Source organism: Coptis chinensis, chromosome 5 (genome assembly GCF_015680905.1).
Source record: "Coptis chinensis isolate HL-2020 chromosome 5, ASM1568090v1, whole genome shotgun sequence".
Taxonomy (NCBI): domain Eukaryota; kingdom Viridiplantae; phylum Streptophyta; class Magnoliopsida; order Ranunculales; family Ranunculaceae; genus Coptis; species Coptis chinensis.
In genome coordinates this window covers 66,395,299-66,410,207 of record NC_141460.1, presented here as the reverse complement: position 1 = coordinate 66,410,207, position 14,909 = coordinate 66,395,299, and the positions used below count along the sequence as shown (strand labels likewise).

At 36.1% G+C, this 14,909-nt stretch overlaps 1 protein-coding gene across 1 annotated transcript; it reads right to left on the bottom strand.

Annotated features, from left to right (window-relative positions):
- Positions 1–10,042: 10,042 nt before the first annotated feature.
- LOC147498432 (uncharacterized) lies at positions 10,043–10,669 on the bottom strand. The gene has a single exon (XM_086563230.1). The coding sequence runs from the start codon at positions 10,667–10,669 to the stop codon at positions 10,043–10,045; it is 627 nt and encodes a 208-aa protein (XP_086419356.1).
- Between the last annotated feature and the right edge of the window lie 4,240 nt (positions 10,670–14,909).

The following is a 14,909-nucleotide window of genomic DNA, read 5'->3' as shown; positions in this document are numbered from 1 at the left end:
TAGAGAATGCCATAAATAATTAGGGATCAAACACTTAATTTTTATTGGTTACAATTGCAATAATCTACACTAACATATTATGAATTTGTCTAAGTGGAATCAAATCCCCCTAATCCCTTCTCCATATTCACATCTTAGTATTTAATTGTCATAGTATAAGTTAGAACATTTTAATTAGTTCAATTACCATATTAGTATAATCACAATCCATTACTCTCATTAGTTTTATTAGAATCGATTAAACTAGCGAAACTTACTTCTAAATAAACTAAGGGTGTGTTTGTTATGATGGAAACACTATGGAAAGGAAAGGAAAATAAGAGTGGTCCACCTTTTCCATAGTTTTTAAGGCGTTTGTTTACCCATGGAAAGGAAATGGGCTTTTCCATATGAAAACAAATGGAAAAGGTTTTATGTCCTTAGCTAACCCCTGAAAATTTTGTGGAAAGGAAAGGAAAGGAAATAGATAGATAGGGACTTACTACTAATACACCCATGACCCAACAATACAATTATTCATTTCCATGGCTTTTGCAAACAAACATGATTATTCCTTTCTCCAGTTTTTACTTTCCTTTCCCCAGTTTACCAAACAAATACCATTTAAAATTATTTCCTTTCCATTCCATTCCATAGTGGACCACCCATTTTATTTCCTTTCCTTTCCATGAGTTAAAATTTAACAAACACACCCTAAGAGTGGAACTAGTTCTCTACTCCACATATTGCATGATAATCGAGAGTACATAACTTTGATCATAGAGTAGTAAATAGCTTTAGTTTTACTTATTCATAGCATAACTAGTTAAGAGTAGTTAAAACTATTGTTTTTACATTTATCAATTGGGCTTTTGCTGTTGGGTTTCATTGTTGGGCTTGGGCTGGAGGTTGCCCGATCAAATTCCAGTGGTGCCCAATACAGGACTCTTAATATTACATTATTTGATAGTTAAATTTTTTTTATGTGAACGTCTTGAATCCCTGAACGAATTGAAGAAGCTTCATACATGAGGAAAAGTCCGACTATGCTACAACCGGTTACTGGATTGCAATGACATACCCACATGTCCATTAGTTAAAAGTATGTTAACTCTCCATCTCCTATTTTTCAGTTTTTCTTTTCTTTTTTTATTTGTAGCCAAAAAAACAAAAAGAAACTAAAAATAACTTTATCTTGTTCAGAAATAGAAAAAGAAAGAAAATGAATAACAGGAAAAATTAAGTAAGGGAGAGTTGTTGTGCAGTTAAGTTCGGACAGGTGGCATTGTATTTAGAACGGTTAATGGGATTTGATCGAGAAAAAATTCGCTCCTAATCGCCTAGGAGCGAAAAGCCTCCTAAGCGCATCTTCATCACACATCCACAATATCATTATTATTGATTAATTAGAGTTAATTAAAATCTAATCAAATATTCTCTCTCCAAAACATTCCACTTTTTTCTCTACAAAAGTTTCCTATATTTGTGTTTCCATAAAAAAAAAATCTACAACAATAATATATGAAAATTGAATTCGTGTCTCTCTTCCAAATATACTATTCGTCTATTTTTCTCTCCCCTCCCATTATTCCCTCTTTAGCTTTGGGCGGTAAAACAAAAAAAAAAATGAAACGAAAAATCCTTATATAATAAAATGAAACGAATGCCATTAATTATGATAAAAACTCTTAAAATTTACCATTATTCTTAAAGAAACGTATATTGCATATGCAAATTGCAACTTTATTACAACCCCATAATAATGATGATAATAGCCAACAAAAAAAAAAAAAAAAATGACAAATTTAAGCTTTAATTGAATGAAAGAAACCCCTTGAAAAATCTGCAACACAAAATTAAAAATTTGTAAAAAGCTTAGAATCCATGCCATTAGTTAAATGAGAAAGAATGGACTAAGTAGGGAGCTAGGTAGCGTACTTACAGTAATAGTTCCAAAGGCTTCACCGGATGGGTCTCCATGACGGTTGAGGCACATCATATTGTTCGTTTAAAAGGTTGAGCAATCCCTACAAGTACATTACATCATAACAACAATTTAACTTCATGTTTGAGTATTTACAAGACATATTAACCTAGTTCATTCCTATTTTCAAATTTAAGAGTACCACTAATTTGTTTATCGTAGTGAACCAAGTAATCAAAGTGAATGAGAACATAGTTCATCCCTATATACCTGACTAGGTTATGAATTCTCCACTTCCATTGTTGGCCAAACCATTGCTTGATGAGTTGTAGGTATGATTAATTGCTGCATAGTTTGAGGATATAGAGTCATGGGCATGCTTAAGGAGCCAACCATGGGATGATAGACACCTTGGTTATTAGAATTTGGTGGAAGCCCATAATGAGTGACGTGTGAAAACACGTGAGAGGAAGAAATGAAATGAATTATAAGCTGAACTTTTTCGTATTACACAAACTAAGTTTCAAAGGTCTTATGATAAGTTACCTGAGTGTACTGTAATTCATCCCCCACAACATCTTGATCCTGTTTACTTTGTTCATTCTCATCTAAACAAGACCAATAATCATTACATTAAAGACTAAAACTACATATATCACAATATGCATTAAAACATGGCATTATATTTATATTGCTTTCTTACCAGGTTCCTTGTGTTTTTGCTTGGTTTTGGAACTCTTCCTTTTCTTTTCTAAGGGACCCTTGGCTCTACCATATCCCTTAACCTTTTTCTCTTTTCTTCGTGGTAGATCGTTTACTTTCATAGCCCGTGGAACTTGGCACACATCACTGTTTCCGTTCATGTCATCTACAACCTGACCATGACCATTTTGCAAGCATATGTCTACTTTTCTCAAGCCTTGCATAAGTTCTTTCTTTCCTAACACACAAGACTCTGGGGTACTAGCAGCTTTGACAGCAAAAGCAAGGGCTATATGAATTAGTTCACTCTGCCCCGTTGTCGAAAAGGATAATTGACAATCTGATTGCACTGAATTTTCAAAGTCACCCAGAGCAACGCCAGATGTCGCATCTTTAGTCCACCTATGTAAATAATATTTCGACGGGAGAGTAGCCACTTGTTTATTCTGCAACACTTTAAGAGCATGTGAGCACAAAATACCAGTAAATTCAAACATTTTGCAACTACAATGAACTGAATTATCCAAGGAGTTAAATGTAACACTGCGGACACAAAAATGGCGGCCATAAGATGAAATCTTATATTTTGATAGTGTTCCATCCTCCTCTATGGGTTGTTCAAAAATATTCAAACACTCAAGAACTTGTTCCTAGAAACACTTGAAGATTGCTCTTGTAAACTTTTCACTTGCTTCCTTTTCAACCTTCCACCTTGATTTCAGTACTGGTTTTGTTTGTCTTGAAGCAAAATCTTTAGAAATCTCCTGCTCGCGCCTATCTAATACTGCTTCCCCATATTTAATAGCAAATTCATATAAAGGCGTAGTTTTTTTTAAATACTTCTTGAAGTAGCTATTCATACTCTCACTTCTTTGGGTAGTTGTGATACCTGCACAAAAGTATTCCCGCCCATATACAAGTGCCCACTTTGTTTTCAACTCAAATAAATTTAGTAGTCACTTATTTTCCTCCAAATTGTATTCCTTAAGCAATAGATCCCAACAAAGTTCAAATTCTTCCACTGTCTCATTATTGTATATACAATCCTTAAAGCTTGTCACAAAAGAAGGAAGCTCGTTAAAAGCATGAGAAAGATGTTTACCGGCATTTAAATAAATGTGCCACAAGCAAGGGCGATGGTTCAAATTTGGAAATACATATTCAATTGCATTTGCTATAGCTTGAGCTTGATCAGTGAAAATAGTTTTGGGATGCTTACCGTTCATTGCTTCCAAAAATGCCTCGAATAACCATATAAACGACTCGGTAGTTTCATCTAAGAGTAATCCACAACCAAATAACACAGATTGCCCATGATAGGTTAATTCCAACAAAAGGAGCATATGGTAAGTCATACCCATTTGTTCTGTAGGTGGTGTCGAAACACATAACATCATCAAAGAAACTGAAGTCCAACCGTGACCTCGCGTCAGACCAAAAACAACATGATAGTTGGTCTTTCTCATTAGTTTTTGTCAAATAGAAAAAAGATGGGTTCTTAGTTTTCATGGCTCGGAAGTAGTTAACCAGATTTTGTGCATCTCCTTTCTTGTAAATTTTCCTACGATGTCTTTAAGTATAGTTATTGCAATCTATTTTGGTGAAATTAATGTTTTGATATCCTTCGGCTTCTTTACGCATATATGAATGTATTTTTGATGCTCCTATTCCAGCTTCATACATACTACTAATAACACCACCCTGAGCATCTGTTACTTTCCGTTGTGACCTCAACTTATGAACTTCAGAGTGTTTTGCAAGATCATGGTTATGCAATTCCTCAAATTTCATCAATTTATATTTTGCATTGTCTTGTAATTTAATTACAAAACATGCTTTACAACCAACTCGGGTTAAGGGTCGAGGTTTTTCGGTGAACTCTCACGGGAATGATTTCTACGAGTACCTTCCTTCGAGCAACATATTTCCCTCTGTAAAATTTTCTTATCTTTACGTGAAGCGGAAGTATTTTTATCCTAATGCTAAACCCCTTGCGTCTAGCATATGCATTGTAAAAATTATAAGCTTCATTTGTTGATAAGAATAACATACCAACTTTCGGTTCCTCACCCCATAACAGCTCCATGTCATTGTCGTCTATTGTTTCGGGGTGATCGTCTACATTTGGCTCATCATCCTCACTTGAACTCGAGTTCAATATGAAAATGTGATCACTTGGATCTAATGAAACAAGTACAGACACAGTTAATCAAGTGCAGTTACATGGATTAAAAATAAATAAATCAAAACTAGCAATAAATAATGGAGGGGGTTGAGAAACTTTTCTTACCTGACATTAGTGATGCAAATAATTTTTTAACTACTCTCTCCAATGAAACAAGAATTTACTATTTTGTTTTGGGATTTATTATCATAAATGTTGGTTTATTCATTCTATTATATAAGGATTTTTCTTTTTACTTTCTTTGGGTTTTACCGCCCAAAATTAAAGAGGAGGGAGGGGAGGATAAAAATTGAGTAATAGTATATTTGGAGGAGAATCGCGAATTCAATTGTCATATATTATTGTTGTAGATTTTTTTTGATGGAAACTCAAATATAGGAAATAACTTTTGTGGAGAAAAAAGTGGAATGTTTTGGAGAGAGAATATTTTATTAGATTTTAATTAACTCTAGTTAATCAATAATAATGATATTGTGGATGTGCGATGGAGATGCGCTTAGGAGGCTTTTCGCTCCTAGGCGATTAGGAGCGAATTTTTTCTCCTTCCGATCCCAGTACCCAGTTATTGCATAAGGAAATTGGTCACATTCCAGATTGGTGGATTGGTTGGAAAGTTGCACCATATTTCCACAAGTATATATCCCGATCACATGGCAAAATTAGAAGTATGTATCGTATCGTCCAAATGATTTTTGCAAATGTAATTTGATGCATGTACAAGCCATTACCACTCCTACAAATGTTGTCATAGTTTCTGTACGTTTACAACCAAAGTTCGTTCTCAATCTTAAATGAAACCAGTACAAAAGGCGATAACAAGAATAAAAATAAAAATACACAGTTCCTAGATATAGAAAGCCATGAAATGTAGAATTTTCAGAGAATAACCGATCAAGAAATGCTAAGCAATTGCTAGGAGTTGCTTCATGAAGGAGGTGACGGGGAACGATGAGATCCATAATATTAAGGCCATTGAATAAAGGATTAAGGACAAAAGACACCCCTGAACTTGACCCCGATTGTCACTTACACCCCTAAACTTTTTTCAAAGCAAAAAAAACTCTGTAGTTGCAAGTACCAAACACAACAGCTAGTTTCACATATGGCGTTACATATATGATGTCATTTTCTTTTTTAGATGACATCATCATTTTTATTTATTTTGTAATTCACTGATATGATGCAAGTGACATTTCTGCCAAAAAATAAATTGATTCCAAAAAGAAATTGATTAGAATTTGCGAATAATGAAGGAAAAATTAATAATAATACCTATATATTACATACCTAAATTATTCATAGAATTGAATAGAAATCAAACAATTTGGTAGCTAGGGTTTTTTTCTTGTGGCTATGACCGTTGGAATTGCTGAAGAAAATGATCAATTTATACAATTACAGGCCGGTAACCGTTGGAGTTGACTCACTGATTGATTTCTACATCATCCATTTATTTCTTGCTACATTGGAAAATAAATTACAAGATAAATAAAATGATCGATGATGTCATGTACGTAAAAAATATAATGACATCATATATATCTAACGCCATCTATGAAACTAACTATTGCGTTTGGTACGTACTTACAACTTCAGGGTTTTTTTCACTTAGAAAAAAGTTTGGGGGTGCAAATGACAATCAAGGACAAGTTCAGGGGTGACTTTTATCCTTAATCCTTGAATAAAATCTCCTTTAAAAGTTGATCCAAGTTAGCCAAGGGCGATGCAGATTTAGACACCTCTGCAAAACTATCTGTACAGGTAATGACAAAGGCTATGCCTGCACTAATTGCGAAATTCAGACCATTTTCGTCAATAGGCTTTTTGATTACCACCTTGCGGAATTTAAAATTTATATTTGTTTTTTAAGCAACTAGAGGTTTGGCAGACCTCAACCTCAACCTATATTAAGAAAATTAGGCTCTCAAGTACATTTTCCTTGCACATCCTCCTTCATAATTTTAGCAAGGGTCTCATCAACTTCAACTGGAGGCAAGAAATACATTACAGAATCATCAAGAGAGTTACACAGCCTAGACAAGTAGTCAGCTACTTGATTGGTTTCCCTGTAAACATGTTTGAAATCAACAAATTCAAATTGTTGTTTCAAGGAGTTTATGGAAGCAATAGTGTTGAGGCAATACCAAGGGGGCTCCTCCTTGCCATTGATGGCACCAACAACACACATAGAGTCCGACCCAATAGTAATTCTTTTAGCGCCAATGCTCAATGCACCCTTCATACTAGCTTCAATCGCCTGTAGTTCCTGTGACATGACAGACTGCTTAGGTGAACATCCTGTGTAGGCAAGCTTAACTTCTCCTGTTACATCCCTGATAGCACCACCGAAACCATTAGTGTCTTCTACTACAGAACCATCGGTATTTACCATGAGCTCACCTGGTAGAGGTTTGAGCCAAGTACACCAGTTAGGGGCTTTGCGAGTGAAGGAAACTTGAATGCCAATCCTTTCGATAAGTACTTTAGCTGCCACAGTCTCGGGTATAGTACTTCTCTTAACACTGTTTGCAGGTACGTTTTCATCTCCTTCATGAGCTTACTGCATACATGGTCCTCAGAGTGTATTTTTTGCTAGAACCTCCTCGAGATTTTTTCTGTCCATATGGCATAAACAGTAGCGCAAACAATGGCTTTGATAATTTCAGCTTCCATTGTAGTGGTTCTGCATAACCTCATTATGTTGTACCACTCTGGAGTAGAAGGTTGAACATAATTACTCAGACCCATCCATCCCTTCACTTTAGACCAAATTTTTTTTGTGTAGTGGCAATCAAAAAAGAGATGTTTCAAATGCTCCCTTGAAGAGTTACAAAAGCAGCAACTTGAGTGATGTAACACCTTCTTTTTCACCAGTCTGTCTTGACTCTTGAGTGGGAAGACAATTTGCAAATAATTCCCAACCTGTAAAGGAATGCTTAGGTAAAACCAACTTACCCCAAATAAGTCTGTACCATTTGACCTTGTTTCGTATCTGTTTGAGCGCCATGTAAGCTGGTTTTGCAGTGAATCTTCCCAAGACAGTTTGAGTCCAGATGATTTGGTCTTGCGGCAGATTGAAGGCCATTAAGTATATCAGATGTGGTAGATGGGTTGGCTACAATTTCATTGGCTTTATATTTTAGCGTTTCTGTATGATTGATGGTAGCCTTCATGAGACTTTGAAGAATGGAGATAAGATCATTCTTACCCGGCTCGAGGAAGGGTGCAATGGAGGAAAGGCAGAGTGATTGGTAATCAGTGGCATTACATGCCTTTTTTAGCAAAGGGTCTTGAACGTTAGGAAGAACATTTTCAGCTGTTTGAAGGAGGGGTCGATCCTTTTTTTGGTATTGATGCAGGTGAATGTGGGACATGGGGATTCTTGCCTTGTGCACATTGTAGAAGATGTGAAGAAAGACAAAGAATGAGAACTAGATGAATCTTCATCTCCATCTCTCCTTCAGACAAAAAAGAGAAGGAGACAGAATTGAGACACGGAAAGGCGTCAGCAAGATATGGAAGACGGTTATGGCATGTCTGGTAAGAATGTTGTTGGTTGTCCATGAAAATAGGATTTCAGAAAGATCCTTACTTCTACTTAAATTAGACATTTTTTTCTAATTTAAAACCAAATTATCAGTCAAATTAGTTATATTAGTCAAGTAAAGATGTAAAATCAATCTAATTATAACTAGTATGTAGATCACTAATCTGGTGAAGCAATCCTCAATGTCGTATTTGCAGCTCTGACGAAGAAGATAGATGAAAGAAGAAAATAGAGAAGGGGACACATCAGTTTCTTCCCCCTTAGCCCAAGAACTTGCTCCTTGCATCCTTTCATTGCCCAATATCCTGTGGGATGAATGTCCCAAAGTTGGGAGCCAGAAACCTACCTCATAAGTTTCACGATATATTTCCTTGAGTACATAAGATTGCCAGTTTTAAATGTTTTTTTGTTTTGACCTGCAGAAGGAGCCAAGGAGGTGATCCAGATCAGGCCAGGGACAATTTACTACATAAATGAGGATAACTGGTCACATCCCAGATGACAAGTGCATTGTAAGCTTGAATTCTTTCTTTGAGAAGAAAAATCTCTTGGACAAGGCCTTATGACCCTTTCTTACAACTTCAGAAGGACACGTTTGAGCAACAGCTGTTTCCACTTGCACTGTCCAAGAAACAGATACTAGTATACAGAACAGAGGAAGCAGTGCTAGATGAAGCAGAGGAACTACATACTAAGAAAGACGATGGTAAAGGATCACAATCCTCCATTGAAGGCTCAGCACCATGTCAAAGCTTCCAATCATCTTCATGTCTATGACAAGATCATATATTGATTTTGTTTAGTAGCCAAAAGGTAGGTTGCAGTCATTCATGAAGACAGCCCAAGGCCTGACATAAGCTTCTAGTGGTAAAGAACAGAACATAAGCTTCTATGAGAAGATATATTTGTGGCGCACCATCCTACCTGAGTGCAGAGAAAGAGCTGAGGAAGAACTTGCAAAGACTCTTAAGAAGTAAGAGCATGAAGATAGGCCGAACTGCAAGCTTACAAATTACATTGCAGTAGTCAATTAACATAAACCAATTACAATACTGATCAGCATTTTTCTCCCCCTTTCCTTTAAATGATGCGGCTTTTGTGGTGCAAGAGGACGCCATCCTACCTAGGCGCCGAGAAAGCGGAAGAGGTTGCAAAGAATCTCAAGAGTCGAGAAGTAATATCATGAATGCCAGGATCAAGTGCAAGGCTAACCGAGCAATTGAGTTGTTAAGAGTACAAAAACCACTAACATTATAAGGTACAACAGAAATAAAATCAGACCAACTGTTCACCACAAAATTCACACGATTCCTCAGTCTAAAAAACAATACAAAATAAAAAACAGTTGATCATAGCGTACGAAGAAATAATTGTGCCTGCATTTCTTTCTGCCTCTGGAGTACTTAATATACTCCCTGAGGCTCATTGCCAACATGACAATGGTTTAAAGAGCTAAATGTGTTTCACGACGGACAAAATAATTTAGTCCCTGAGGATTAATCACTGAAAATTAATAAAATACTCTCCAAATTCATTAGTTAACATTGATACGCTTACAAGCTATATTAACCACTCTGAAGCCTTATGCATGTCACAGCTTCTCTTGAAAACCAAAACTCATTTTCAACTGAATTCTTACAAAAACGGTAGGATAAGAAAAAAAAAATGGAACTCTACTAGGAAGAAGCCACGAGACTTAGGAATATCAGGGGATAATGAGATCCATAAGTGCTAAGCAACTGCTAAGGAGCTTTATGATCCCGGTTCCTGGGGGACGATGAGATACAGAAAGTCCAAAGCAATTTGTAAGCATCTGTTTTAGAATCCTATCCAAGTTAGCCAAGGGCGAAGGAGAAGTTGGTACCTCAGCAAAACTATCTTGACAATTAGTGACGAGCGCTGTGGCTGCACTAATTCCAGTATTCACATCATCCTCATCAATATGCTCTTTTATGTCCACTTTGCGGAGATCATGAATTATAGTCTTATAAAGTTCTGTGCAAGATTTAAGGTTTTCGACTATATCAGGTGGGGTAGATGGATTGGCTGCAATCTTGATGGCTTTATGTTTCAACCTAAGTGTATGATCAATGCAAGCCTTTAATTCACTTTGAAGAATGGAGATGAGATCATTCTTACCCGATGCAAGGAAGGGTGCAATGGAGGAAAGGCAAAGTGATGGGAACTCAGTGGCATTACACGCTTTTATTACGGAAGGGTCTTGTATGTAGTTTACGTGCGGCGGTGCAGGTGATGAACCTTGTACGGAGTATAGGAGGTGCGAGGAGAGACAAACAATGAGAGGTAAATGAATTGTGTTATTTGTCTCCATCTCTCCTTCAGACAAGAAAAGACAAGGAGATAGACTGAGACACATAAAAGATGCGAACAGAGGGGATTAAAAGATGGAGGAGGATTTCGGTGTAGTTGGTTTTCCATGCAAATAGGAATTTTTTAGAATACAAGCTGTTAAGCATCCTTATCTCTACTTAAATTAGGTTACATGTTTCTCAGTGAAAAAATCAACACTTTAGTTGAACTACTCAGGGGTAGAAATCTTTCAAATTGTAACTGGTAAACCAGTAGTCTGGTGATCAAGCACTCGTGACTCGTGTTGCACGGAATTTGGGTGCATATACTTTTGAATTTGGTATCGAAATTGAATAATTGATAGTAAAAAAAATTACCTAACAATCTGTATATTTAAAACGAAAATTAAACATACTCAAATAATGAAATGCATATAAAGTTTAGGGTTATTTAGCTTTTGGCCCCACTTTATATATGGATATTAGCGTTTGGCTCTCCTAAGTTGTTTTATTCGTTTTTGGCCCCAGTTCTGTTAGTTGAATCTGTCAACTTTATTAACTCCACCGTATGTTTTTTTCAAAATGGCAACTTTACCCTTCTCGTGACTTGCACGTGAAATTGTAACGAAATATTCTATCGTTTCATTTCAATTTGAAATTTCATTACAATTTTGTTTCGTTAAATTCAAATAAAATCAACACGTGGAAGGTATCTAAAAGTTAACAATCGACGACTTATGTTAGATGTTATGTATCACGAGAAAATTGGTGAGACGCGGGAAAACAAAACAAAGATATCTTCCTATTATTACAAATACTCTCTCTCTCTCATCAGTCATCACTTCTTCAAATCACAAAGGATAGAAAACCCACTTCTTCAGTTCACTCCATCAAATATATCATCACGTATCCTAATTTCTTTTCCCCATCATCCAAGCATTACTTTCTTTCATCAGTCGTCGGTTTGATTATTGTTGTTGCTCAGTTCGTGTTGTGGTTGCTTAGTTCTAGCTTTAGTTCATTGGAAGGATTGTTTAGCATGTAGAAAGGTATGTCTTTTTGTGTTAATACTTGCATGTAAATTGTGTTGGTTGCATGAAAAGCGATGAACAATATAATAAGGGTGGAATGTGGGGACCAAACCCTAGAAATTACTAAATAACTGTTACTTGTTGAAATTGGGGATTTATAAATTAGGGTTCACGGTTTATAATATGCAAATTGAACATAAACTTAGAGAAATTACACCATAGAAATTGGGGTTTCTGTCAAATTAGGATTCTAATGTGCAAATTAAACACCAATTAGGCCCAATAATTACATGTAAAAAATAGGGTTTTCGTCCAATTTGGTTTATAGTGTACAAATTGAACCTAAATTGGGACAATTACATGCAAAAAATTGGGGATTTTGTCCAGTTAGGAATCTAAAGTGCAAATTTAATATTGTGAAGTGTGTTTTCATTGTTAATTCTTATATATGCATGTTCAATGTGTTTGTATGCATGTTTTGTATGTTTATATGCATGTTCAATGTGTTTATATGCATGCATGTTCTGTGTGTATGCTTGGTGTATGTATGTAATTGAATTATTGTAAGCATGTGTTTATATGCATGCTCCAGTGATATGGTTTCACCTTTAAGAGGTCAAAGAGAGTTTGTGATACACTATGATGGTTTCTAGAAACAAATAGTGCCTGGTGAAGTTAAATATCCAGATTATATCATGGTGGTACTCAGTTTCATCTTAGGTTAGATGGGGATGAATTGAGTTATATGGGGCTCATTGAAGATATTCACAAATCTGTGAGTGATGATGTTCCCATTAGTGGTGTTAATTGCATTTGTAGATCGAGGTGTCTTAACTACCATTTTCAATGATGTTGGAGTTTTGAAAATGTCGGATACTATTAAGGCAAAAAGGGATAAAAAGTTTCATTTGTTTATCACCATACTCACTCCAAATATGATGCAACCTACTGAAGTCCCTGAACCTAAGCTCCAGATCGAGTAAGGCCAAGGCCAAACCATATAAGAAGCCCAATATTGTTTTGTTTCTAAGTCTAAGTTGGTTTCAACCCAAAGCCCAAGCACACCTACCAAACACCTTATTTTTAACATATATTGAGGTAAGAAGGTCACCTAGATTTTCCTCTCCATTTATACAATTTTCTCCAATTAAACAAGATTCTCCTCCTCCATGTGAACCAATCCCTAATTTATCAGAGTCTCCATGTGAAGATGAAGATGCATATGAGGGGATCCAAGTTAATGAAGAGATACAACAAACTACAGAAGATGTTGTGAATGACTTTGCTGAGTTGTTTGAAACTGGTGAGGCATTTGTTGATGCAATAGAAGAAGAAAGTGCCCAAGAAGAAAACAATGGGGAAGTACAAAATAATGATAGTGAAGATGAAGAGAGTGGAAGATACTTTGATAAGTTTGAGACTGGTGGTCCATGTGTGGACATGAGATGTGGATATACTACTGGTCACTCAACTGAAGATGAAGATGATAATGATTTCACACCTCAAGATGTTGAAGAAGATGAAGCATATGCTAGTGGTCTATGTAATTTGGTGAATGAGGCAGCTAATCTTGAAGAAGGAGCAGATGATGTGATTGATATTCTTGAGATGTCAACAAGTGACTAGCTTGTATCAGGGTGAACCAATCCCAAGTGTGGAGGATGAAGATATAAAACAAGACAACAAACTGAAGCTAGAACCAAGCATGCAATGGAAGTCAATCCCTGAATGTAGGAGTTATCTCAAGAGTTTGGCAATACAAGACATATTCAGTTTTAAGCAAAAACAAAATGACACTAAAAGATACATAATTTATTGTATTATTGAAGACCATGCAGATAAAGAAATGGTTAAACCATGCACCTGGAAGGTAACATGTAATATCACAAGGGACCACCATACAGTGAAGTTAAAGAAATTTGTGGGGACTCATACTTGTGAGGCTGATTGAAAGAATCGTGTGAAACAAGCCAAAGCTCCTTGGGTTGCAAATGACTAGAATACCATGTGTTCAAATTACAGGAATACCATGTGTTCATGCAGTTGTTGCTATTAGGAAAAGGAGAACACAAGGTTCTAGCTGGGCATAGTAAGTGAAAATGGTGTAGTATATATACTAACATTTTAACCTTTATTGACAACAAATTTACTTGTTTATTTAATTTATTGTTTCTTTTTAGGTATTGCAGTCCATTCTACAATGTCCAATCTTTTAAAGCCACTTCTGCTAGTTTTATATATCCTTTTGATAATGAGGAAGACTAGGACAAGGTGAATGTTGCACTTTTTTTATGTTTGAAGTTCATTTTCTTTCATTGTACTTTGCTAATAGTGATTGTCATGAATGTCATTTAATAGGTCCAATTTGGTTATGAGGTACTACCTCCACCACTTGAGAGAAAATCAGGAAGGCCAAGAAAACAAAGAATTAGGGATGCAGATGAGGAGAGACCATCCAAGAAGAGGGTTTGTAAGTTATGCCATGTACCAGGCCATAATAAGAGGACATGTGCAATGAGAGAAAAAACTAGAACTAAGGGAATGTCCAAAGCACAAAAAAGACAAAGGATAGGAGAAGGTGAGTGTGAAGATGAGGCTAATATGTAGCAGCAAACACATGAACAAGTGAACTCTCAGGCAAATGTGCACTCTCATGAACAAGTGAACAACTCTCAGCCAAATATGGATGCATGAGGTACCTAGTCAGGGTAATGTGGAACATATACCAAGGGCTAGTAGAGGGAGCAGGGGTGGTAGAGGCAGTAGGGGTGGTAGAAGGGGTAGGGGTAGTGGTAAGGGAATGACTTATTGGTTAGGAGAAGACACACCGGTAAGCTCAAGCCAAGCAACACCACCCCCTCCATTAAATGAAACACAGTAGTAAGTAGTAACATTGAAGGTATTAACCCTTCATTTTTCAATATATATTTGTTTTTTGCTTTTATTTTAGAGTGTTATTTAATATTGTCAATATTGTCCTTATTTCAAGGTCTCCCCATGCATGTGTTTTCAATTGTACCATTAGCTTTTAAAAGCCCAGTTTGAATGTGTACCTCTGACCCTAATTGTTATTGTTTTACTTTTGACCAACTATTTAATGTCTTAAATGTCATGAAGGTGTTAGTTCTCATACATTTTCCTATAAAAGCAACACATACACATCACACTTCGAATATCTCTCTCACACATCTCATATCAAATACGAAAAGGTAAGGGGAAGAATAAGGATAAA

Coding starts and splice junctions, on each gene's coding strand:
- LOC147498432 (XM_086563230.1), bottom strand. CDS start 10,669: ATGGAGACAAATAACACAATTCATTTACCTCTCATTGTTTGTCTCTCC.